We start from the raw sequence: 24,556 nt of genomic DNA, 5'->3' as shown, positions 1-24,556 counted from the left end.
TTCTCCGCACTTGCAACCCCCTTTAAGAAATAAGCATTTCTAACATCTCTAAAGCAGACGCTCTCTAGGCATAGTTTAGATTGCAGGAATAACATTGCTATCAAGTCAGGACAGGTCTCTGCCCTCAACAGGTTGTTCAGATAATTGGTAAGAAAAATAAAACCCTATCTGCTCCCACAGTCTTTTTGTTTGTATGTTTGATCTATTTTCAAGATTTTTGATCTCTTGAGCCAGCAGCTCACTTCAATTGTAGGTTTGTTCAAGCTTTTATGTCTTCTGTGTCAATTTATCCCAGTTCTCAAGTGATGCTACTGTAGTCAAAATAGCAATTATTTCTGTGTTCAGTTGTTGAAAAGTTTTAGGTATTTCTTCCCAGTCTGAATTATGTTCGCTTTCATGTCTAACAGGTGCAACACTGAAAACATGGATAGATTTGACGAGGCTCATTGCAGAGTAGACGGCGGCTGCTGCTGCTCTTTCAGGCAAGTTCCATGCAGTTGTCACCAAAAAAAAAAATAAAAAAAAAATCCATTTATCTGTCTTCTGAGTACATTTTACACTTTGAAGCATTTTTGCCATTGGGAATACCAGAATCCCTAACTGAAGCAGAGAAGGTTTCTTACTCTTGTGTCAGTAAATAATACACTACTGAAAGCAAAAAAGCATGAAGTTAAGTTGGCAAGCATCCATCTTTTGTGCCGCTCTCTACCTTCCTGGAGAGCAAGTGTGCTAGAGCTGAGGCTTAAAGCAATGCTTTAGCAGAAGCCTCAGACAAAACCAGAACTCCCTGAACAGTTCCCTGGAGAATTTGCCATCGAGTAAACCAAGGACAAAACAAAACGAACTGAAAATGACTTACAAAACATTTCATAGCACTTCAAAAACGGAGTCAGACACAGACTCCAGATTTCCTGAGGTCAGTTCTCCATCCACTTTTCTCTTCCAGATGACCTTTCCTCCCCTAGTTTTACCTCGGATGTGCTGCATGATTCAGCTGAAGGTTATGTAGTTCATAATGTAGGACAATGATTCAATGCATTTAAGCCACCAAATGCCCGGCAAGGTAATGAAGCATCAAAATTACTCTGCATTCACAGTAATAATGCCTCAGCTAAAAGTATTACACGTGTAAATACACACATACACAAATCCACACACAGAAAACCCAGCTTAAGCTTTACACTAGAAGGTATATGAAGGAGAGATTCAAAATTCAAGGCTACACAACACTTTACATAATTTGCAAACTAAAGGAAAACACGACTTAGGAATATTTTGTAAAATTTGCAAGTAAGGCAAAAGAAAGCATAAATAGTTCTGCCAAATAAGTGACTTTAAAAGATACTAGACAGAAAGCTTTTAGCACTAGCCTACATAAACATGACACATTAATTATCCCATGAATGGTATCTTGAGAATTGTAAAGATTCAAACACCGCTGACAGAAGACAGATAAACCTCAAGCCAGCAGAGGTCAGGATATCATCAGGAGTACAACCAAGAGCCTAATACAGGAGCATTACTGTACCATTATAAAAAGGCACAAGATTTGCAGTTTCACATTGATTCAATAAATACAGTTTCTATACTGACATTTTGTCTGACACAGCATGAACACAATATGGGACAGAGAACGGAGACACTAATTTCCCCCAATAATTTAAGGCTAACTAAAAAGCTACAGTGAATCAGACCTTCAAAACATATATACCACAACAATTGCAAGCTGTCTAATATTTACACTCATAGAGTCATCAACCTGATGTGTCTTTGTGATGGAAATGAAATTATATATACACTCACTATGTTATTAAATGTAATGGAACATGGCAGGAAAATGCAACTATTTCAGGCTGTGTTTGCAGAAACACACATGAACCAATGCAAAACAAAAGGGACTCAGAAGGTCCCTTCTTTTATGAGAAGTTCTTACTAGCCCAATATTGAAACTCAAAAGAATTCATTTTTAGAAACACTGCTGCTCTTAACATTGGGGGAGCTGAGCTACCTTAAAACAAATCACTCCGTCCCTCTTCCACGCACTCTACTGATTTGTGGAGCTAACCTTCCAGCTTCAAATATTTTATTGTTAGTTTTCTGACGATACCAAAGATTAATGTGGACAAACAAGAAGGATCTGATCTGGTCTTGGACATAACAATGGGCCTGACAGATCAAGGGGAAATACCGATAGTATCTAGGCCCAGAGAAGTAGAAATTCAGTTCCTGATTATTTTAATAAAAGCTTTCCACGTTTCCAGAACATCAGTTCCCAAACTTCTCCTCCAGTACCCTCCAGCAGCAGAGGATTTTTGGACTAGGACCTACAGCAGCTGCTGACAGGTCTTGCACGTCCAGAATACACCTCGTTCATCAACTGAGTGTCACAAGGGAGGCCGTCACTGTTTCAGTGGCAGCCAGGATATTTGTCACCATTTACCAAAACTAGAAAAGCAGGCTACACTCCTCAGGGGACAGACACTTACCGCAGCATCAAAGCCACCACCTCACTTGGACAATCCGCCCACCCAGCACAGCTGATGACAGCTCATGACACAGAGACAATAGATCTCGCTCTTTCAGAGCAGAACCGGGTGTGATCTCTTAAGGAGCTCCGTTTCCTTTACTAGGTCATATAATGGGTGAGGAGAACTCATGTCTCATTGCAACCAGTGAACGTAAGATCTTGCGGGCCCCAAGGGATCTGTGGGCGAGTTAACACAGCCCCAAGGACCACAGTCCTTATGGGACTCAGAACATGTTTCTTTGGGAATGCAAATCACTAAAATGCTTCACCTCCTCATTTCACAATGATTTATATTTAAAAAGTCGTAAATCTGTAAACATTTACTTCCTAGTCAAAAGACTGGAAGACACTGGACTTACCTTTTCTATTGCTACATCACGGACAGGAAGCTCCTCTGGACTGAAAACAAAGACAAAGTTCGTATTACTCTTGGTTAATCTTGGCACAAAATCATTTCTGTACAGGTTCTTACAAGTAATCATTTACTGTAGCAATATGTAGTAACGAGTAAACAAGAATTATGAACTTTAGAGAATTAAGACAGTGACAAACAGGAACCCTGGGCATTTATTTTTTGAACACTGTAAAACTCAGTGTTTTAAGTAAAGAATTAGAATTATTTCAATCTTAAACCTTCTAAATCAAAAGTAGTTGTGCATCTTCAAAAGACAAGGACTTAAAGTGGCTTTTTTCTTTAGTAAAAGAACTCTGCTCTACTACTGAACTGAAACCCAAGTGCAATTTGTTTTTATTAGACCTGTTTATTACTGTTAGCTGAAATGCCCTTAGAAAAGGTTCTCCTTCTTTACTACCGTGCCCTGGGAGAGGCACTGAGATTTTGCTTAACTTAGGAGAGTTAACTTCCATTTTCTCAAGACTCTACAAAACTCACTTTGATTAATAGGGAGGAGGTCATAGAAAAAAAAAAAAACAAACACACAACCAGTTTCATTACTAGGTATATTATTAACATTTAAAAATACGGTCCTTTCACTTCTTAGCCGAGGCAGGTTATGAACTGAAAACTTGAAAAGCAGCTTCTGAAGAGATACATTTTCAGGCTTTATATTATTTTAGTTTCATTCTGAGGGTTCTAACTTCTGTCCTTCTTATCAAAGAAACTTCTGCTTTTCTTGTCAAAAGTAACTGGACCACTTTGATGCCAAACGAGCATTCCTTCCTTCGCCTGCATCGTCTGCGGCTTCTGAAAACACTGCAGCTCATCTGCAAGCAGCACGGCTCCCTTTTTCTGTTCTACAGATCAGATAAATAACGCACCCAACAAAACCCTGTTTAAAAGGGACTAAAAAGCAGGCATTGTGAAATCCTTTTAAAAAAAAAAGTTCCTACTGAGGCTTGATATTATAAAAAAAAAACCCTCCCCACATCATTATAGCTGTCTATAGCAAGGACACTACTTCAGACCACTCTCAAACCTTTGCAAGGAAAAAAAACAAAACAAAACACTGGAGAGGGCTACAAAAGTAGTTTTTGCTCTAGTCAATGTAAGAACAGTCTGATGCAAAATGCTTAAATTATATTTGATCTCATGTATTTTATTTAAAAGATGCAGTTTCAAATTCAGGAGTTACGTTTGGCTAAAGAATTACATTTGAATTACTTCCTCTAATGGAAAAGCTTGCCCTGATCAACACCTTCTCGGAGACCACACACACAGATCAGAGTTTCCAGTAGACGGCCTAGAAACTAACTTAGAAACTGGAAGAGTGTTCCTTTTGAACAGCACTGCAAAAAGCATAATCCTTTAGAAGCACTTTCCAAATATCTAAGTTTTCTTGATGTACAACATCAAAATCTAAAAAAATATGATTAACATCTGCCTAACGCACTAGAAATTGCCTATGTTCAGTGCTAAATGAGGTTGTAAGTGCTATAAAATCATAGTATCATGTACATTCCCGTATAACTAAACTAACAAACTGAAAGTAAGCCCTTTGTATGCCAAACACCATCACAAAATGAAGCTTATGTGAACAGAAGTTAAAAAAAATTTAAGCAAAGGGCAAGAAAAAAATTAGCAAAAGGGAAGAAAAAAGTCAATTTGATAATATGTTTGGGGTTTTTTGTTGTTTTGTCTGGTTTTAAATACAAAGATTGCTAAGCTTTTCAAATGTCATTTAAAACTTTCAATTCTTTAGCGACCCCTTCTCTCCCACACCAAGTTTCTGAGCAGCCGCCTCAATTGCGGACACTGTCCACCTCCACCCGGAGCAGCCACCGGGCACAGCACGACGAGCGCCCAGCAGCCTTGTCCTTCGTGGCCCTACAAGATGACACCAGCAGCTGGCTGGGCACTCTACAGAGGCTTCTTCCCCCAGTGCCTCCACCAGTGTGGAATGTACCGACCCAACAGCTCCGCGTCCCCACAGACTCAGACGAGACACAGCAACTCCTCTGCTCAACTGGTACCACCTGAGAGTTTATTTTCACATTTGCTAATCTGGCATGGAAACTGATCACATGAAAGATTAATCAAATCTTATTTTAGAATCATAGAACGGTTAAGAGTTGGAAGGAACCTTAAAGATCATCTACTTACAACCCCCCTGCCATGGGCAGGGACACCTCCCACTAGACCAGGCTGCTCAAAGCCCCATCCAGCCTGGCCTTGAACACCTCCAGGGATGGGGCAGCCACAGCTTCTCTGGGCAACCTGGGCCAGTGTCTCACCACCCTCACAGCAAAGAATTTCTTCCTAATATCCAATCTAAATCTCCCCTCCTTCACTTTAAAACCACTACCCATCGTCCTATCGCTCCACTCCCTGATCAAGAGTCCCTCCCCATCTCTCCCGTAGCCCCTTTAGGTACTGGAAGGGGCTCTAAGGTCTCCCTGGAGCCTTCTCTTCTCCAGGCTGAACAACCTCAACTCTGTCAGCCTGTCCTCACAGCAGAGGGGCTCCAGCCCTCTGAGCATCTTCATGGCCTCCTCTGGATTTGCTCCAACAGTTCACAATGAATCACAACGAATCGAAAACATTTTCTCACAATGAATTGTGACGTTTTAGTAAAGAATTGCTCTTTGCTAATTTTGCAAGTTACCACCGATGTGCAAAGAAAAGACATGGCTGAATCCACTGAGCGGTGAAAGAAGCCGACACCGTGATCCCTCACTAAATTAATCCAGCAGCATATTTATGACTACATTCCTCATTATTTCTTTAGCTGCACAGCTATGCACTAATACCACATACCTATACATTTTAAGCATTGAAATTCTACAGGAGCGCATTAAGCCAGTCCCACGGTTTTGCTCCCCGAGATGCTGCTGGCAGCTGAGCACCAGGAAAACAGGGCAGAAGCTGTGCGAGTTGCCCCGGGCTGCTCAGCAACTCACTGGACTGGAACGCAGGAGTTCCTGGAGATCTTCCTCTCAATTAACTAGATTGCACGAACTACACCCATGTACTCACATACAAAATATTCAAATCTATCCTGCAAGGACTGAGGGAGAGGCATCGTGGGCAAACAAACTCTCTCAACCCCCTAAAGATATTTTAAATAAATACATTTCCATTTAGTGTATATTTTCTACACAGAAGCACCTCACAGATATTTTTTTTTCCCCCTAAAAAGGATTAGGTGGGATGAGACATGAAATCAATTATTGTCTATTAATCAATGTAATTTAATTGTACCTTCTTTTTTTTTTTTTCCTTTATAATGATAAATCTTCCCCTTCCTTTCCCAGCCAATCTAATTTTGTTATACCTTCATTATTTCTTTTAATGTTGAATCTTCTCCCACTGTCCCCAGCCTATTTAAACTTGTATTTTTTGATGTTTCTATCTGTGTACTTCACCAAGTAATAATGAGAAGTAATAAACAATATTAACGTAATATAGTCACATCCAGCCCTAAGATGTCTGCTTTCCTTTAATAGCTCAAGTAATATTCATTTAGGGGATACAGTGAAGAAGAACAGGACTGATTAACATCATTAGCCTGGAACCATACAAGACTTGATACTCAAAAGAGGAGTCACAGAGACAGCTTTTAACTGCACTCACGTAAATATGGTCTCACTTAGCAGCAATGAAATCTTAACACTCTACTGTTCACAATAAAGATCCAAACTAGGCAAATCCACGGATTGAATCAGGCAGGAATCACAAATCATTACATCTGGCATGTGCCTTTGCCCCAGGCGTAAAGACTCCAGCCTCCCCCCTGCAGGCTGGGTGGCCCATTGCAACCCCACAGCAGCTCAAGGGCTCTGGTTGTCCCCACCGGCAGCTCTGGTGCTACGGCATTGACAGAAAGGGCTGAAGATGTTGTCTACAGGTTTGGGAGCCACAAAACGCTGGGACCAAATCCTGACTCCAGTAAGGAGCAGAGTCCACGCAAAGGTGTGCTGGGTTTCCTGCTAGAAGGCTCCGCAAAGACATTTCACTGGGAGGAAGCACTAGTCTTCATGATCCGACTGGAACTCAGGACCTCTGCCTGTGGCCTTCTCTGGTGGTTATCTGAAGCACCAGCCCAAAGTCTTATTCCTACCTTTCAGTCTGGATTATTACCACCTTCTGGTGAGGATTTCATGCAAAGGAAGTCTTTCAAAGAAACAGGATTTCATTTTGAAGAACAAGGACTTGATTGAAAATGCTTTTTTTTATTAGATTATAAGCGATGAATGGATTTTACATCTTTAAATCCACTATGATGGCTAACACAGGTTTTCATGAATTTTTCAAGAGAACTTAAATATTAATCTGAAATGCATAAATATGTGACACTCAGAACATGCAGATCTATGGTTTTGACCATTAAGCTATGTGTTGTAATTAGCCTCCTCGAGTAACAGTGGTAATTTAAATAGATTGAAAAGACTCAGACTTAACAAGCTTATAGTCACCTACCCACTGCTGCTGTTTAAATCAGTCTTCTTTAAACAGCACTTTGATATATTTGTTCAATATAAACGCAAGGAAAGACTTTCTCATATTAGTCAGTCATCAGATTTATTTTTTTCCTACATTTGTATTTAAATCCTAAATATGTTCCCTGCTGTCTCAAATCACAACATTTCCCTGCTTCTAGTTCGGCTTAAATAAATTTAAGAAATGTAAAGGCTCCTCTATCATTTGCAGCTTCAGTTGAGGATGGAAGATGTTTAGTGCAATAATCAGCAGGTTTGATATGCTGATAACCCCAGAACTATAAATTCCAGAGGATCATTCAATTCCTCACAGTTCAAAGCTGTATAGAACCTGACACTCAATTTTTCACTGGAAAAAAAAAGTAACAAAAATTGACCATAATAAACTAAAAATCTTTACCACAAAGCTTACTTGCTCAAAGAGCTGTTACATTCAAAATTTCTTTGTAAACTCTATTTTCCTTTCTCATAACTTCTATTTCAAAACACACCACTCGCTTAAAAACCCTCTCTACTTGCTGTAGTCTTTCCTACCCCGGAGAGAATTAGCCTGTGAAGAACTTTGGGGTCCTTTATCCTGAAACATGTTGCAGGAATAATTGTGATAAGTACAAGACATTATTTGAATTTAAAAAGTCAATTAAATTCAATATTCCTGTATTACTGAACTCACTATAACACGAGTATTAAAAAACTTGAATCCTCATAAAACTGTGGTGCAGTCCCTACACAAAGTAGTTTCTCAAACTATTGCTCAATTATTTTCTTTTGCTCTCCTCAAAGTACTACTAAGTGCAATAGCATCACCTGCTATTGCATGCACATTTTAACTGAAAAGTATTTTAAAATCATATTTGGTGTCACATATTAAATAGCGTGGGGAAAGTTTCTTGCAGAACACTTGTCTTTGTGGTTTCATCATGAAGAAATAGATGCCGTGTGTCCAGTTTTTCATTTGTGGTGCAATATTAAGTGTTTAAATCCATGAGGAAAACATGCTTGCTACCACCCAGGAGAATTATTTCGAATGAATTCTTTAAAAAATAATAACAATTCAGTCATTTGTATTGTTTTAGAACTTCTATGAGCAAGGAATTTGTTAGTGAAACACTGACAAAAACCATTAGTAAGGCATAAAACTGAAAAGCCAAAGTGTCATGAAATAAATTCATGAAGAGTGATCATGCAGAGATGAGATATGAGAAGGGAAGAATTCAGTTGACATACCTGAACAAGAAAAGCTGTAGTACAAATGGAGTTGTTTTGCTGTATAATATAAACCTCAGATTGTCGGGTAACAATTTGCAACACCATTTCAGTACTCAAACATATTAGGAGAAAGTAAATCTTCCCAAGTACGAACAGTTTTTAGGCTGTGTAATTAGTCAGACGCGAGTTGTAGGAGTCTATAGCTTTACTAGACAAAAAATTCGCACCTTCACACTGGGAAACCAATTATCCAACAATAAACACACTGACTCGGTGTTCTCTTAGGCCTGCCTGTCTTTCAGTGTCCCATACAGGGCACACTAAAACCGTCAAAGCAATACCCAGTATTACAGATAGTTACAACAGTGCTTTGCAGAAGAATGACACCTTATTTTATATATATGTCGTGTTTCCAGGTAGCTTTTACTGCCTCCTGTCATATAATACATGCACTGATCTTTGTTCTAAAGTTAGCTGGTAAGTGCTTCACAAAAGGCAAATAAGACTAATTGTGTGATTCATGGCGCACATAACCCTGTTACTTATAATGTCAATTTCTACATCTGCATTATTTCCCAAGACAGGCTACAAAGCAAACTGTTTTCTGAAATCAACTGAAAAAAACCTCATTAACCACTAGAAGTAGAAATAAAACAATATTACAATGTCATGCCTTTCTTTAGAACTATGATTAACTTACTCTTTAAAGCACAAATCTAAAGCACAACTTAGCACTGAATTCAGATCCTTTAGTCCAAACAAGTTAATTTTCAGAAGAATTCTGATTACGAATGACTGCTTTAATCTTCCAGCCTTTGAATGGAAACTAAAGGCAACAGTGTCGTTTTCAACACCAATAATATGTGGAAAAGATTTCTGAAAATATTAAGGAGAAAATAAAAAAACCTGTTTTTTAAACTAAATGATGGCCTTTCCACAGACGGATGGATCACTTCTATGGAAATTCTATGAATCACTTCCTTCTTTCCATTACACATTTCACTTATAAAATTCACAATTTTGATTGTGTGTGTCTATCAAAATAATTGCAGCTCTGCTACTATAATCATCCACTTGGAATTTTCACCAAATAACCTCTGCACAGTATGGGGGTGGTGACTACAGCAGATTAAAAAACAGCTTTCACAAGTTTTGTTAAAATTCATAAGCAAGCCAAAGCAATTAATTAACATACGGGATAAGCCAATGTGATATTCCACCACATAATTATCAGGAAACAGGCTGCAAGAATGAACTTAATGCTGGGAAAAGACTGGATCATGGGTAATTTTGTGACTAGGTTTTAGTTACAATTATTATTTGCGGATTCTGAGAACGTTGCTGCCAATACGCAGAGCACAGTGCCATGAACATGTAGCTCCTGTCCAGAAAGCCTCAAGCAATGCACACTCTCAGAGAGGGGAGAAAATAAAATCATAAGATTTATCAAATTCAGCTAAATCTCAAAGTGGTGACTTTTTAGTAAAATACTTTCCTGCTTGGCAGAAGATAACTTCACTGTAAAGTTTTTATTGCCAATTTAAAAAATTATCAAGAAATTGATGGCAAAAAATAGCTGTATTTCCACTGCCACATACTAAAATGTATGCTTTCGTGTGTCTTCAGTAAAACACATGTTCTATATGCAAACTGTAAAGTTTTCCCAACTTGTAATCAGCAAATGTTTGAGAAAATCTATTGTCTGCAAAACGGAGCACAACAGCATTTCCAGTGATCTTTACGTCACTTTAATTGAACATAAACACTGAAGTTAAAAAAAGTCTCCTCAGAACCACATTCTAGAGTGCCTTTTTAAAAAGGTAAAAATTAGTCTAAGCTACCTGAAAGCTCTCAAGTGGCTAAAAGACAAATGAAAAAGAATTAATCTCTTTGCCTTGCTTCTGATTTACATTTGATACATCATTATCTAAAAAAATCCATCCTTTTTCCTTAAGCATCCATATACAGATTGCTTTTAAGGACTGCTTTAAGGTTAGTTACTGGCGAGATCACTTACACTATATATTAATAGCAATCCAGGACTTAACATGTTGGCAGCTTCATCTGTATTAAAATTCATGTGCTATGCAAAGAGTATTCCAACATAAATTAACTAAAATGGTAGCAGTCCAGCAATATATATTTATTTGTTCACCGCTGAAGCCCAATGCTTTACGTACCTACACTTACTTTTACGAATAATTTTGTGCAGTCTAAAATTCCATTTTGCTGGATCCTTCACGTGGGTCAAGAGTAGCAGCATCTTGGCACTTCTAAAACCTGTTGCCCCAGACCCCTTTCAGTGCTCTTTAAAATCAGTGTCAGTGAATCACTCTCTGGACATTCCCCTCGGTTACTTTAATCTTCTATAAATGCTAAATATAGTAGGAAATATATGTGGTAATAACGATTATGTTAAATCCTTACATTTTAGGGCTTAAGCAGTAACTCAAAACCAATGTGTATCGCTGTAAGTATGTTGTATAAATTAAATCATGTATTACCATATTCAAACACTTTTTTAGTTCTGCTACCTAATAACTTTTCGTAAAAGGAAGTAGTTCACAGATTCCTAGTACACAATGGGTGATCTTTTACTCAAATCAAGCAGCAGCAGCCGCTAACAAAACCACACTATTTGTCCTTAGTTGGCAGAATTATCCCGCCGCTTACTTTTGTGTTTGCAGCCAAATCTGGGGGATTGCGTTCACCTCATTTCTTTCTGGATCTGCAGAGGATTGCTGAAGCGACAGCCTGGACTAACTCAGCTGAAAGAATGGATTTAAAATTCAAATTTCAATTGTAGTTCTAAGAATAAACTAAAGAAACGGGTACAACTGTGACACTGTTTGAGGAAAAAAATCCATAGCATTCTGAATGATAGCAAATAATAACAAAACATTCCCTCCTCCTACGGGAAGAGCCTGCATGAAGGGAGAGCTGCAGAAGAACCGTACGCTAGATCATCATGATAACATAAGAGGAAAAATTAAAAAAAAATAAAATTAAAAACCACAAATCCATTCAAAGGATTCAAAGGTTTAAAAAACACCAACTTTCATTAACATGAAAAACACTGAATTAGAGAGAAGAACATCTTAAATTCTTTTGTAAAGGAACTGAATTTAGCAGACCAAACCACAGAAAAATTTATTGGTAACTTCTAGACACTTAGATATTAAAAAAAATGATGGCAACCATGAGAGCACAGCACATGCGCAAAGCTGTTTATTTACCAATGGAAGCCAAAAATTGACTAGACAACAAAACCACGGCTGAGAAAGATACACCTGAAATCCTACTACTCTCCTTTTGTGGCTACAAATAGCACTCCAGGGGGCAGGTTCTTCAGCTGTCATTGGGGTTGGCTTACATTACAGGGGGTTGGCCGCTTCTCTTCAAACAGGTGATTTCAAGCCTTGCATAAAATGAGTTGATTCTGGGTTCAAATAGCCTCCTTAGCTTCATGAGGTTCTAAAGCAAGCCTGTCTCGGACAATGACCTTGTCAGAACCAGAAATAAGGCACTTCCTCCATCTTCTGGTGAAGTTCTACCACCAAAAGCACAAGTGATGTGCAGATACTACAAGATCCTATGTGATTGTCATCATCTGTGAGAGAAAGTCTGGTTCCTCTCCCTTCTGCAAGGTCTGGTTTAGACAATTTTGATGGCACAGCTTTTGAATAAATGACCACTTTTGCCATCAGTTTGGCAAAAAAGACTTGTTTAAACAGCAAGTGTGAGGAAAAGAGAACAGTAAAAGCATTGGAAAGTTCCTCATAGCAGCCAAAACACATTCTAAAGCAACATTTCTGACCACGTGCTATTGCAAAATAAGACATCCAGCTAAGGAAGCAATTACTGCAAATTGCCATACACATCTCACGCTTTTAGAAATAAGTTCAAATGCATCAATGCAAAGAAAAGGATCACAACGCAACCACCACCATAACTGGAGACACATGCAGAGATCAAAATCCATCATGGAAGCAGAGCTATAAACTAAAAGAGTCAGAACCGAATACAACCAAGTAAAATTTACAGCAAATCCAATGTACTCTTCCACTGTCAGTGATGTTTAAATAAAATTGCCTATTTACAGTGGTCTCTGAAATGTCTGTCTCAAACTCAGCCCCATCACTTCACAACTGCATATTAAGCGGAGATTCATTTTAACTCATCAGGAGTTCCATAACTGATAAATAGTAAAATTTGTAAAACCTCTTCATTAAAGTTTATTACGTATCTATCATTGCTGCGTTTTCAAACCAGGTTTTGTCATACAGAAATGCAATTAAAATATCCTTTTAGAAGTAGTTCCCTGTGAACGCATGCATGAAAAATGGTTTTGTCTAATGCTAGGAAGACAGATCTAAAAAAAGCATTCTGAACCTCAATTACTAACCCAAGAAAACTTCCATTTCTCTCCTTAAATAAAAATAATAATATCCTCAGTGTGCATTAGGGCAAAAGGAAGGAACATTAAATAGAGCTGAAATTTGTGGGTGGTTTTTTTTTTTTTTTTTTTTTAAACAGCAGTTCCTCAGTACATTGATTAGCAATGAATACTTCAGAGCAAAATCAGTCCAGGGAAATGTATCACGTATTAGAGGGCAAAATCCATCGCCCGCAATGCAAGACCACAGTGGCGTTTTCATAGTTAATCTTTATAATGAAAAATTCTACACAGTCAAAATCAGGCACATTCATATATTTAGTAAAAAAAGGAATTAAGAGAAACACAACTCTAACATCTGAGATGTGAGTTTTATTTCATTTTTTAAATAAAGATCTATCTTTGGCAGCTGGAAGAGGCTGAACTTAGCCCACTCTCCTCCCGAGGGAGGGGAGAGCTAAGCCACTCGCCTGACAAGTAGGTCCGACCCTGTCTCACAAAGCCGAGGAAAAAAGAGGGGGAGAGGAAAATGACAGCAAGTCCCTAACGACCGACCACGATACATAAAATGCAGTAAGATTTATGTTTACAACTGAACTGTTAAGAATAATTTCATTGCTGTTTTAGCACATCATCTTATCGCTTAATGCGTTTGGCAATGCTTACTGTGCCTACAAAATCAAGGGTAGTGGTTGTGTGTCACTATGAACGATAAGTTTGCAACCCTCCCTGCAACCTTAGCACTCTTTGCTTAAGCTTTGATGTGCAGGCTTTTCTATTAAAATTTGAAACGAAAATTATATAAAAATCCCTATTTTTTGAACACTGCTTTGATTATTACCGAATTACAGCCACCCTGCTCCTTTCTTTAATTTCTATTACCCAAAACTTTTGGCGTCTCGGCGTAACTGTTTTTGCTGCCAAGAACATTCAGAGACCAGTCCTTCCATCTCTTACCTGGAGAGATTTCACCCCTGTACCTGCTTAAAACAGCAGGATTAGTTGTGTAAGAGCTATTGTTCTTGGACGTGTGGTTCAACAGGCAGGTTGTAGAAAGTACTAAGGAATGTACGAAGAATATTTTCGAGACAAGGATTGTTTTTCAGCAAGTCTATGTATAAATTACCAAGAAACAGAATGAGAGTGAGGATAACTAGTGCTCATCATATTGCTCCCTATTAAAAAGTTAGGGGCAAAATAATGATACTGGAGAAAAAAAAAAATAAAATCAATAGTTTCATTTGGAGCCATCTAATGGAGTATATCACAATTCTTGACTGAGTTCTCCATTTCTTTGCTCCCCGAGCTCATTTTTGCAGCATGCTGCAGAAATGCATTACAGAGCTAATAAAAATACAATACTCTTTTTTTTTTTTTTTTTTTAAAGAGTAAAGTTTGATGGAGAAGAACAGGTAGGCCTCTATCTCAGCAAAAGAAAGAATAACAAACTGTGCTATTTGAAAAGCGCCTCTGGCACCGCAATAATCTCCAGCGTTCGCAAACCATTCTAAAAGCATGTTCACTGCTTTAACAGACTCATGCGAGAAGGAATAAGAGTCAGATTCCCAGCTGCTGTAAATCGGTACAATTCCATCAAAATCAGCGCTGAGCTACTGTAAGACTAGTACAAGAATCTAACCCAAAGTTTTAAGAGAGCTTCATGAATGGAGGGAGGGGAAAAACAACGCACGTCTGTATTTTCTACCATTAATACTTCCATTGTACATCTTTTCCTTTACTAGTAAAAAAAAAAAAACAAGCAACCTCACTATGCTGATCCCACAGTGCACATACATCCCCCCGTTTCCATTTATTGAACAGGTAATAAAAGAAAAACATGTTTAAGCAGAATCATCCAAGTTTGACCACAAAACCTGGTCAAAACCAAAATATTGGTTATTGCTGTAAGATAATAATTATTAATGCAAGTTAACATAGACCTTGATAATAACAAGACCTGAAAAGAATTCACGTTGTGCAGGCTGGAGAAATAAAGTCTTTAAAATAACTGCTGCATTTTTTTTTTTTCCTAAGTGATATCACGGCAGTTTCTGATTTTCACAGCTCATTATTGAAAGTTAACAGGACAATTCAGTTGATAACATTCATCAATGAAGGCTGGAAAGAAAAAAGTTCTTAAAAACTTACAGGAAATAAAGTGTAGTTTCTTCTGTTATTTCTCCTTTGTATCTATTAAGACCTGAACACTTACAATGCTTTCCGCAATGTATTAGTCAGCGTATATTAGTAATAATCTATGTTTCCCAATGTAGAGTAGTAAAATTTTGCCTTGAGCTGTACCTGACCCGAATTTCAAAAAGCAATGTTATTTTCTGCTTACTTAGAAAAGCACAACTGTGGTCTGAAAAAGTTTTCCTATAAAAGAAAACGGAATGCCTCCTTCACAGCTGGGCGATAGATACATACACAGACAGATAAATAAAAGAATCAAATGAGAACATACTCTCACATACTGCTAATAAAAGACCAGATAATATAAATCCTAATTGTGAGCTAAAAAGTAAAGGTGTGGATTTTTATTATTTTTTTTCCCCAATACTTTTTGCTCGGTCACTATCTGGTAAAGGACCGAAATCACTGGTTCTAACAGGTACCAAACGAATGATCCCGGCTGACGTATGATACTCAAGAGGAAATTTTGTCCAATGAATTAGAGAGTTCAGCACAAAGAAGCGCAGAACCTGGCAGTATATCGAAGAGGGGTATATCGGTGTGGAGACCTAGGCAAAGGAAGGTGCCTTCTACCTGTTCAGATTTGCTCAAATTTTAGTTTTCTGTGCCATCGCAGGGAGACGCTGAGGCTTTATCCTGCTCTCTGACTTTTGGCCTGGCGCTGGAAGGCCCAGAAGAGGACCAGCTCTTTAACCATGAAATTGGTGTTGACCTCTAGAGTTGCAAAATGCTGCTTTCAGCTTCTACCCTACTTTAGGAGCACAAACAAAGTTTAGGCTGTTTTGTAAATCCCAATCAGCCGACTCTCTTGTGACCATTCAACCTTAAGATTATTTGGGGCAGGGAGGAAGGGGAAGGAATAAAGTCATTTTGTCCTTGCAGCTAGATGGAGAGTTCCGCAAAAAAATAAATACAAGGGTAGATTCCCGAAAATATTGTTTAAATATGTGGTTCAGTGATCTTCAGTTAAAGCTTAAATTCTTATTTATTTACAAAACATTGACTACAATTTGGATTTGTTGCTTTCTTTTGTTGCTTTAAGATCTCTAATAATTTTTTTAACTATAAAAATAATTCGTATAATTGCCACTTCTAAATAAACAAAGTAATATAGATATTATTATTTAAATTGTAGGGTTAAAAAATAAAGGAAATCTTTTTTTTTTTAAGTGTTCCTAGGAGTAGTAGAGCACTTGCCACCACCCAAGGGTTAACATATTAATTCTAGTCGCCTTTTTTAACCATCCCAAAGCAGTAACAAATCTACAAGAGAATTCAAGGAGGGGGAAGGGGGAAATCCCAGATCCCAAGGCATTGCTGGAATGCCTGCTATGAGCTTCGAGACACTCAGAAATTCCTTTAGTTTTTTCTTCCCTGAAATTATTCCCCTATCATTGACCGCTGCTAGGAAAACTGCAAATAGAAGTATCTACAAGGCAAAGTTTCTATGAAAGAACAGTCCACAGCACAAAGATTAAGAACAACTTACTTTAAAATTTAGCCAGGCTCCAAGATAAGACAGAAAGGAACTGCTTTTTTTGTGGGATGCAGGGTGTTCGGAGTTTAGTTTTCTGGGGCAATGGTTTTATTTTTGTTTTCTACTTGGTTTTGGGGTTGTTGTTTGGGTTTTTTGTGGTTTGTCTTTTTTTTTTTTTTAATTGCAACATTCTGGTGTTTGTGCGTGTGTGTATTCTGAGCATGAAAAGAGAACTTTGGATTGAATCTGAAAAAAAAATGAGGTAGCTTGACACAACATTTATGAAAGAGACAAGATGTATCCAAGAAGAAGAGAAAAAAAAAAGGAAAAAAAAGAAAAAAGGAAAAAACCACCAAAAAACCCCCTCATTTTTTTTATGAATACCGAACACATTCCATCTTTTTCATTTCCACAAACAGCTGAAACAGTTTTTGTTATAACTATCTGTGAGGAGATCTGAGGCATTTCTCCCATTCCCGAAATACTTGATTGAAAAAGTCATATATTATAGACTAAGGCTTATCTGAGCACTATCACGGTCCCTGGAGATGGTCTGCTAGAATTCGATCAGCTACAGCTATGGAAAAAACTATCCATCAGATACAGTTTCAAGCATGCATCTTCTAGAAAAGAAAATTTGATCTTATCAAAACACTGGTAGACTGTATATATAAACTCTGGTGGCTAGATTTCCTGGAGGAAAAAAACGTTCCTTTTAAAAATGAATGGTATTTTTCACATCAGCCCTACTGTTCAGCATTCCCACACTATAATGTGAAATCAGGAGTCCAGCAGGAATTTTACTGGAAAATTTACAGAATAAGGACCATGCCTGAAGTTTTTTGGGTAGGCATGTTGCAGCCTGGTTTTTTTAAAACATATTTTTATGATTATAAGTAACCACAGTGGTTACACACAGGACCTGTAAGAAATACAATGGTCTGTTCTCTCAAGACTCTTGTGTTCACGACTAAGATGAGCTCCCTGACATGGGTTTCTCCCAGACAAACATTATGTAGGTGAAGAGTGAAGTTACACCAGGTGACACTGGGGAAGATCAACAGTACTTGACAGAAACGACTCTATATTAAGATGAACAATGCTAATGAAATTAATAGTGTATGACAAGGTATTGAGATGAACCCATACTACTTCACTTTTCTCATATTGCTTTGCAAATTGAAATTAACATAGCACGGCTGGAAATACTACACCGGAAAGTATGAAGAGCTATCAATCGGGTCCAGGTGGCACACGTGCAGCACCTTCTCAGCTACGAGAAGGCACATCAGCATCCGAAGCGTAGCTCTCCCAGAACTGATCCGTGTCCTCAGAGTCATTTGAGGCCTCTGGACTCTGAAATGGCCTTTTTTCCCCTTGGAAAACAGTGCACTGAAAGGATTTCTCTCCGAATACATCCTCAACCTTACAGAAGGAAGCAAACACATATTCAGGTTGTACAACAGAGAATCCAGGAACTGTGGTCACGTTTACAGAGTTCTGGTACCAACATGTCCAGAAAACACTGGCTCCCTTGGCCAACATCTCAGTTGCCTCCTTTGTGCCAGTGACTTTCCAGTGCTTGACTCCATACCCAGAGTGGTGGGTCTCATCACTACATGCATTGGGCAGAACTGGCAGGGTTTCAGTAGCCGGAGGCTGCAGGGGTGACTTGCATGGGAGGGAGCCATGATCTGCCCTGTTCCAGTCACGGTTATTCCAGCCGGCTCTGAAGATGTTGTAACCAAGCCATCGTGTGCCAAAACTTCAATCACTTGGAGAAACCCATGATGCCTCTACGAAAAGCTTATTTTTAAAAGCGCAGCAGCTGCTAGAGGCAGGAGAAATAGAAGAGATGTGGGGACAAGCAGAAGAGACACATGGAAGGAGATGTTCTCTCAGAAGGAGGCACATCACTCCAAGGAAGGGACGTCTCCAAGAGGGACTGCAGCTTGTGGGTGACCCATGCTGGGGCAGCAGAAAACGAGTAAGATATAACGAGCTGTAGATGAAAACAAGCTGAGAAACCAGGAGAGGCATAAAGAAACCATTGCACACAGGACCCCGACCTCCTGCACTGCCTGTTGCCTCACCAAAGGAACTGGGATAAGCCAAGGGTAACCCATGGCAAAAAACAAGGGAATTTGGTCCTGGGGGCAGAAGGGAGAAAGGTGTTCCCCCTAGGTGTTCATTAAAGTTTTATGTTTTGCCCCACCCCCGCCCCCACCCCAAATGAGCAATCAGAATGTTGTTGTTTGGTAATCAATTAAATTATGTAAAAAAAACTCCAAGTTGAGACTATTTTGCCAGCAACACCATATGGCTTAAATAAACCATGATGACCACCACTTTTTTACAGCCTCGCCACAACAATAAGGACGAGTTTTCTACATTTTAGACAGTAATGAGACTTTAACTCTTTCTGGTTCGTGCGCGCCTCTCATATACAATTTATAAGCCGCTCTAATGAAAATATACCCGTTACAGATGAGACAGTCCCACCAACCATACCCCTCGTAGGTGCATTCTGTTTTGTACAACTGGTCTTAAACATCTCAAGTGACAAACCCCTTCGGCTGCCCATGGGGTTATTTCCCAGCTTGGCGTGGTTTGCTGGAAACCACCTTCTCAAATCCAGCTTCCATCTAAAACTTTTCTTTATTCATTTCAAACAAGTCTCATTATGATAATGCTTTGGTACTTATGACTGAACTTACTTTCTTGTTCCCTAAATTCATTACGTATGAACTCAGCTTTTTTGTTTTAAATAGCTATTTTAATAACCTGTCCACAACAATTTCCTTTTAACATCCAAGGTCAACTAGAACTTCCATATTCATTTACAGAATTGCAAAACAAAAACACTACTACAGCAACTAAACTGAACTGTGTTCTTAAGACAGCAGCTATTAAAAATTCAAGACAGTGCTAGGTAAAGACGGTCTTAACTACTGTGAACAATAAATACTACAACAACAATTAGAATCAACCAAAGCTGCCCAACAGATATTTCAACTGTGGGTCTCAAAGGAATGTTAGCCTTAAGGTGAGATATCTCACCTGAAGGGAAATGTCATATCTGTTTCCCATCACTAGCAATTTCTACACTGTTACATAAAAAGGCACCTTCCCTCTGCTACTCGGTATGTTCTCAGAAGAAAATCTAAACAGTTTTACCCACTTCTATTGGTATGGCAGGAAGACAATAGAAGTGTAAGTGTCTTCAGGTTCTCCAAGTTTATTAATTCCCATTTTGACACACAAATAAGGACACTGAGACACCAGTAGAATCATAGATCTAGACTGAAGCTACTCTTGAAAAGTCTCTAGCCATTACTTTCTCTCAGCTTCTTCTTGGTGGCAAGTTACACAGGCAGCTTGAGTGCTTCATCCCATCAAACTTATCTTTTCTGTCCTATCAGCAATCAGCTGAACTTTGAATGCACCTTTGCGGAACCAAGGAAAGCAGCAGATAGGACACAGCCAAGGAGAAAGAGAAGTTTATGAACTACCAATAGTAATCAAGGCCTATTTGTACTTGAGCAAACAAACTCTAATTTTCCATCAGGTTCCCCACATCCAGCAGCCTTCTGATACAAAAGACATTTTTCAGCTACTTAGTATTTTAAGATGCCAGAGTAAACAAGATTACAAATCATTGCAGATCTCAATTAGAGATCAAAATTAAGTTTGATACTGTCTGCAGACTTTCAGTTTTCAATGTGCATTGGCCTGATTTGTTAATTCACACTGTGAACACCTGATAGATGGGTCCCAGGGAACTATGGGTCTTGCGGGTTTTATGGAGGACAACCATTAAGGCAACTGTTTGAAGCTTTTGGTACATACTGCTTAGTTTCAAATCCTTGTAGGAATAGGAGTTCCTTTCAGAAACAGCACATTGCACAGGCTCAGTATTGCAGTTTACATGAACCCAGACCATAGTTAAAATCTATAGTGCAATATAAATTGTCTTTTCAGGGAAAGGCAGTTGATGTGCTTATCCTAATTATATTTCTCCTATTAGGCAAGATTTTATTTCTCAGGAAAATATAAATGTCATTTGCAATGAATTTTCTTTAAAGAAAGAATCATAAAGCAGCCTTGATGGCACTCTCAGGTGAAATCTGCCTTACAGCGAGACATCGTTAGCATGTGAGCAACACGTATCAGACAATTAGTGAAGAGACAAAGTATCTACATACATTGTCAATTTGTGCAGCGCTCGTGTGTTATAAATCTTTCAGATTTCATCCCTTGAAGTTGACTATGCAGAGAATGAATTCTGCCTAGACTTTGCACTGGTGACTAAAGATGTTACTAGAAAGGAAGTATGGTCTAATGACTAAGGTCCATTTACCCTACCACACCACAAGGAGGACTGCAGTGTGATGCGAGGATACCCACAGCAGTTTTAAGTTACAGCTACAGCAGTACAGAAACTGGCACGTGGTGATTTGCCAAGCACCACCTCCATAACTACACCTCAAATATACTGTGGCATTGGAGCCACAAAAGGCTCCTGAAAAGTGACTGCAGCAGCAACTGCAGCAGACATGAATAATATTCTTCCATGCCTAATGTATAAAAAGGCAAATATCACAATACAAGTAACAGGAAAAGTTCAGGAGTTCATAAGGATACCAAAATCAATAATGCACCTGCAAATCTAAAGGCGCGTGATTCAATTCCCATTGAAGTCAGTGGTGAACTTAGCAGCCGCTTCAATTACTTTTGCACCAGAAATAATTCTGACCTCCATTCTCCGTTAAGAATGCCTACAACTGCAGCTGCAAAACCAGACACCTGCTCTTGCAGCTGTAGTTTAGCAACACAAAGACCTCTGTGTAAAATAGAGCTGTTTGGAGGTCATACACCAGATTAACTCACCCTGATGAGGCAAAGACAGCCTACAGGTAAAGACAGTTGTTTTAACTGACAGTTTATAAAACCAATGGCATTACAAAATAGAAGAAAGAGGGGGAAGGGGAAATGCCCCCAAAACCAAAACACCCCCCAACCCCTGTAATACTATAGAAGTCCATAGTTATTACTAAGTTTTCCACTCATCACTGTTTTGGGGTTTTTTTTTATTTTACTTGCACTTCTTGTATTCAAACATAAATGCCAAACATCAATAATGGCAGAGAGTCTTGACTGGATATTATCAAAAGCAGCAAGTCCGCCTGTGTTCAGTTTCCCCGCAAGTTGGGTATTTCCATCTGCCAACCACAAAAGTCCTAATACAATTTCATACTCTCATCTTAATTTGCCAAAAAGACACAGATTGTTACAAAGGTGGTACGTGACTGGATTCTGGTATTTTCTGACTTTACTTTATGATGCAACATTAGGTCCCAGATCAGCAGAGACTTCAGTAAGGCTACTCAATATATGAAATTAAATGAGATTTATCTTTGAAGGATTGGGATGTAACCATAAATATGTTGTGATTTTTTTAAAGCTCATTATAATAATTTTTTTTTAAATCCTTCCAAGAACTTCAAGTTTGTTTATATATAACACAATTACTTAAACCCAAAATTTATCTTCAATTTAATTGAGCTTGAAAAAGCTTTTTTGTAGACTATTGATTTTCATTGCCAAATAAAATACTCAAAAATATTTCACTCCCTACACAGAATCAAATTACAGAACTAAAAAAGCTAGGAATGGAATTGAAAAACACAGTAAAAGATTACCTAAAACTTACACTGCAGTTTCCAGATCTATTAAAAGGCATAATACTACTTCCACGAAATAGGCAATACACAATAACATTATGTTATAATACAATAAAATGCATTAATAGTCATAGTAGTAAAGTCTTCATACTATTTTCTTTTCAAGCTTGCTACTTACTGTAGAAACCCAAATCTATCTGTGACTTTGTAAAGACGATAGTCAGCATCTTCCCACGGTTCAATCTGCGCACCCTCCCGTCCCTAAAGGGAAGGAAAGAAAAAAGAGTCAAATTAAGTTTTATGACACAATAAGCTAAGACACAGAAGACACGATTCAACCACTCAAAGCATAATCTCTGGGACACACTGGCAGCAGGGTAGAGGAGGGGGAGGAGAACACTAGTTCTAAACTGACCAACCAAGGAAAAGGAGGGTAGCACACCTCTTCCAACCCCTACAATCAATATTTTCATCACAGGAAACCTCTTTCGGTCACTGCTATACACAGAATAAATTTCAACCACTGATTTCAACCACAGACTCGTCACAATCTCACATCTGTTGTTAATCTCCTCAACAGTCCACCAAGGTTCCCACTCAGTGGCCTCCACTTGTTTTACTTCCACAGACCATCTTTCCTGAACCATCACCTGGCAACAGTACGTGCTGCGGACACTCTCGAGGCTCACATCCATGCTGACTTCCAGCAGTGGTCAAACAGAATGCAATACTGAGTTTTCCCTTAGTGAAGCACTCATTCACGTTCTCTTCTACTCCAGTTGCCAATTTTCATAAGACTTGGAGAAATTTAAGTATATTTCAGCTATGCATTCTTCTGATACGGGCTATGCGCAGGTTACTGGGTGTGAAGAGAGGCCACCACTCAGAACACAAACCACACGCCTGGTTTTTTTCCTTATTAAAAAAACACAGCAACTCACTTAAGTGCCCACCGTGTAAACCACCACTAAGTCTAGCATGTAAAACATTTCATGAACTCTACAAACAAGTCTACTGCCCAGTACTCCAACAACACTTATAAAATCCATAACTGTTACAAGAATATGTAAATACGGCGTAGGCATTCTAAGCATACTCTGTGCCAGGATTTTACTTGACAACCAGTTCAAGGGAAAAAAAAAAAAAAAAAAAGAAGAAAGGTACAGCTAGTGTATTTTTTCAGTTCCTCACAACAATCTGACAAACAATGCAGTTCACCCATCTTTAAGTTATCTGTAATGAGTTAAACGTTTCTATTACCATAACCAAAAATTAAATAAAAAGTCAAATAAGAGTTCTTCTTATCTTATAGATATACTGGACCTCCTGAAACACCCTAGTTTCATTACTTAAGACGTTACGCTACCTTAAATTAGTCCCAAAGCAACTTGCCATACACCTGAAAAATGAGTTGAGTGAGTCATTATCCAGAACATCCCTCGTGTAGGGAGAATTTAATTCACCCAGAGGCCAGTGTATCATGAAACCAGCAGATTAGTACTACAGAGAGTATCTGAAACAGAAGTTAGCCGTAACTATGATTCATTTTTTTTAAATAGACATATTACTAAGACTAATTATACAGTGTCTTTAAAATTATTATCAAGTTCACTTACTCTGTCATACTTGGCAACTATCTCTGCTCGCTCTTGGGCAAGTTTGATAGCAGCATCCTGCTCGGCATCTGCACCTGTAGAGAATTAAAGTAATGTGTTCAGATTCTCTCCCTTGCGAACAAAGAACTGCAGCGAAATACTTGGAAAATAAACTTTGACTTCAGAGAACTACTTGAATGGAGAAATGCCAAAACAGTTGTATCAAAGCAAAATACGACCTTTGTGCATGTCTTGAATACTGTTCAGAGTAAAATACAATTATTGGATGATACCCTAACTGCTGAGTGTAAAACGTTCGCAATTTTCCACCAAAGCAGATACTAAATAAAGTTAAAAAAATAATACCCCTCAACCCACTAACTGAAAGACTGAAGAGAGTTAGTAAAAGCTACTATTTGCTAATTCCACAAACAGCCACATAGTCAAAAAAAGCCTAAACATACACTACGGGTTTAAAACAAGTGTGAACTATTTACAGGATTTGTAGAGAGGGATTAGAATCCTGATGAATGCTGAAGAAATACTGCACGACTTCATCTGAGAAATTGCCTAAGACTT

The 24,556-nt window shown here is 38.5% G+C and overlaps 1 protein-coding gene across 7 annotated transcripts in view; it reads right to left on the bottom strand.

Annotated features, from left to right (window-relative positions):
• Positions 1–24,556, bottom strand: part of USP6NL (USP6 N-terminal like) — a 131,262-nt gene that overhangs the window by 50,423 nt on the left and 56,283 nt on the right. For all 7 annotated transcript variants that reach the window (XM_054208003.1, XM_054208270.1, XM_054208099.1 and 4 more), the window contains 3 exons: positions 23,999–24,072; positions 22,561–22,643; positions 2,887–2,926 (listed from right to left, as the gene is read on the bottom strand). In XM_054208003.1, the coding sequence (XP_054063978.1) occupies positions 2,887–2,926; positions 22,561–22,643; positions 23,999–24,072 (197 nt within the window). The remainder of the gene's footprint in view (positions 1–2,886; positions 2,927–22,560; positions 22,644–23,998; positions 24,073–24,556) is intronic.

Source organism: Rissa tridactyla, chromosome 1 (assembly GCF_028500815.1).
Source record: "Rissa tridactyla isolate bRisTri1 chromosome 1, bRisTri1.patW.cur.20221130, whole genome shotgun sequence".
NCBI classification, from domain to species: Eukaryota; Metazoa; Chordata; class Aves; order Charadriiformes; family Laridae; genus Rissa; species Rissa tridactyla.
The sequence above is the reverse complement of the archived record's forward strand: the minus strand, read 5'-3'. Positions and strand labels throughout refer to the sequence as shown.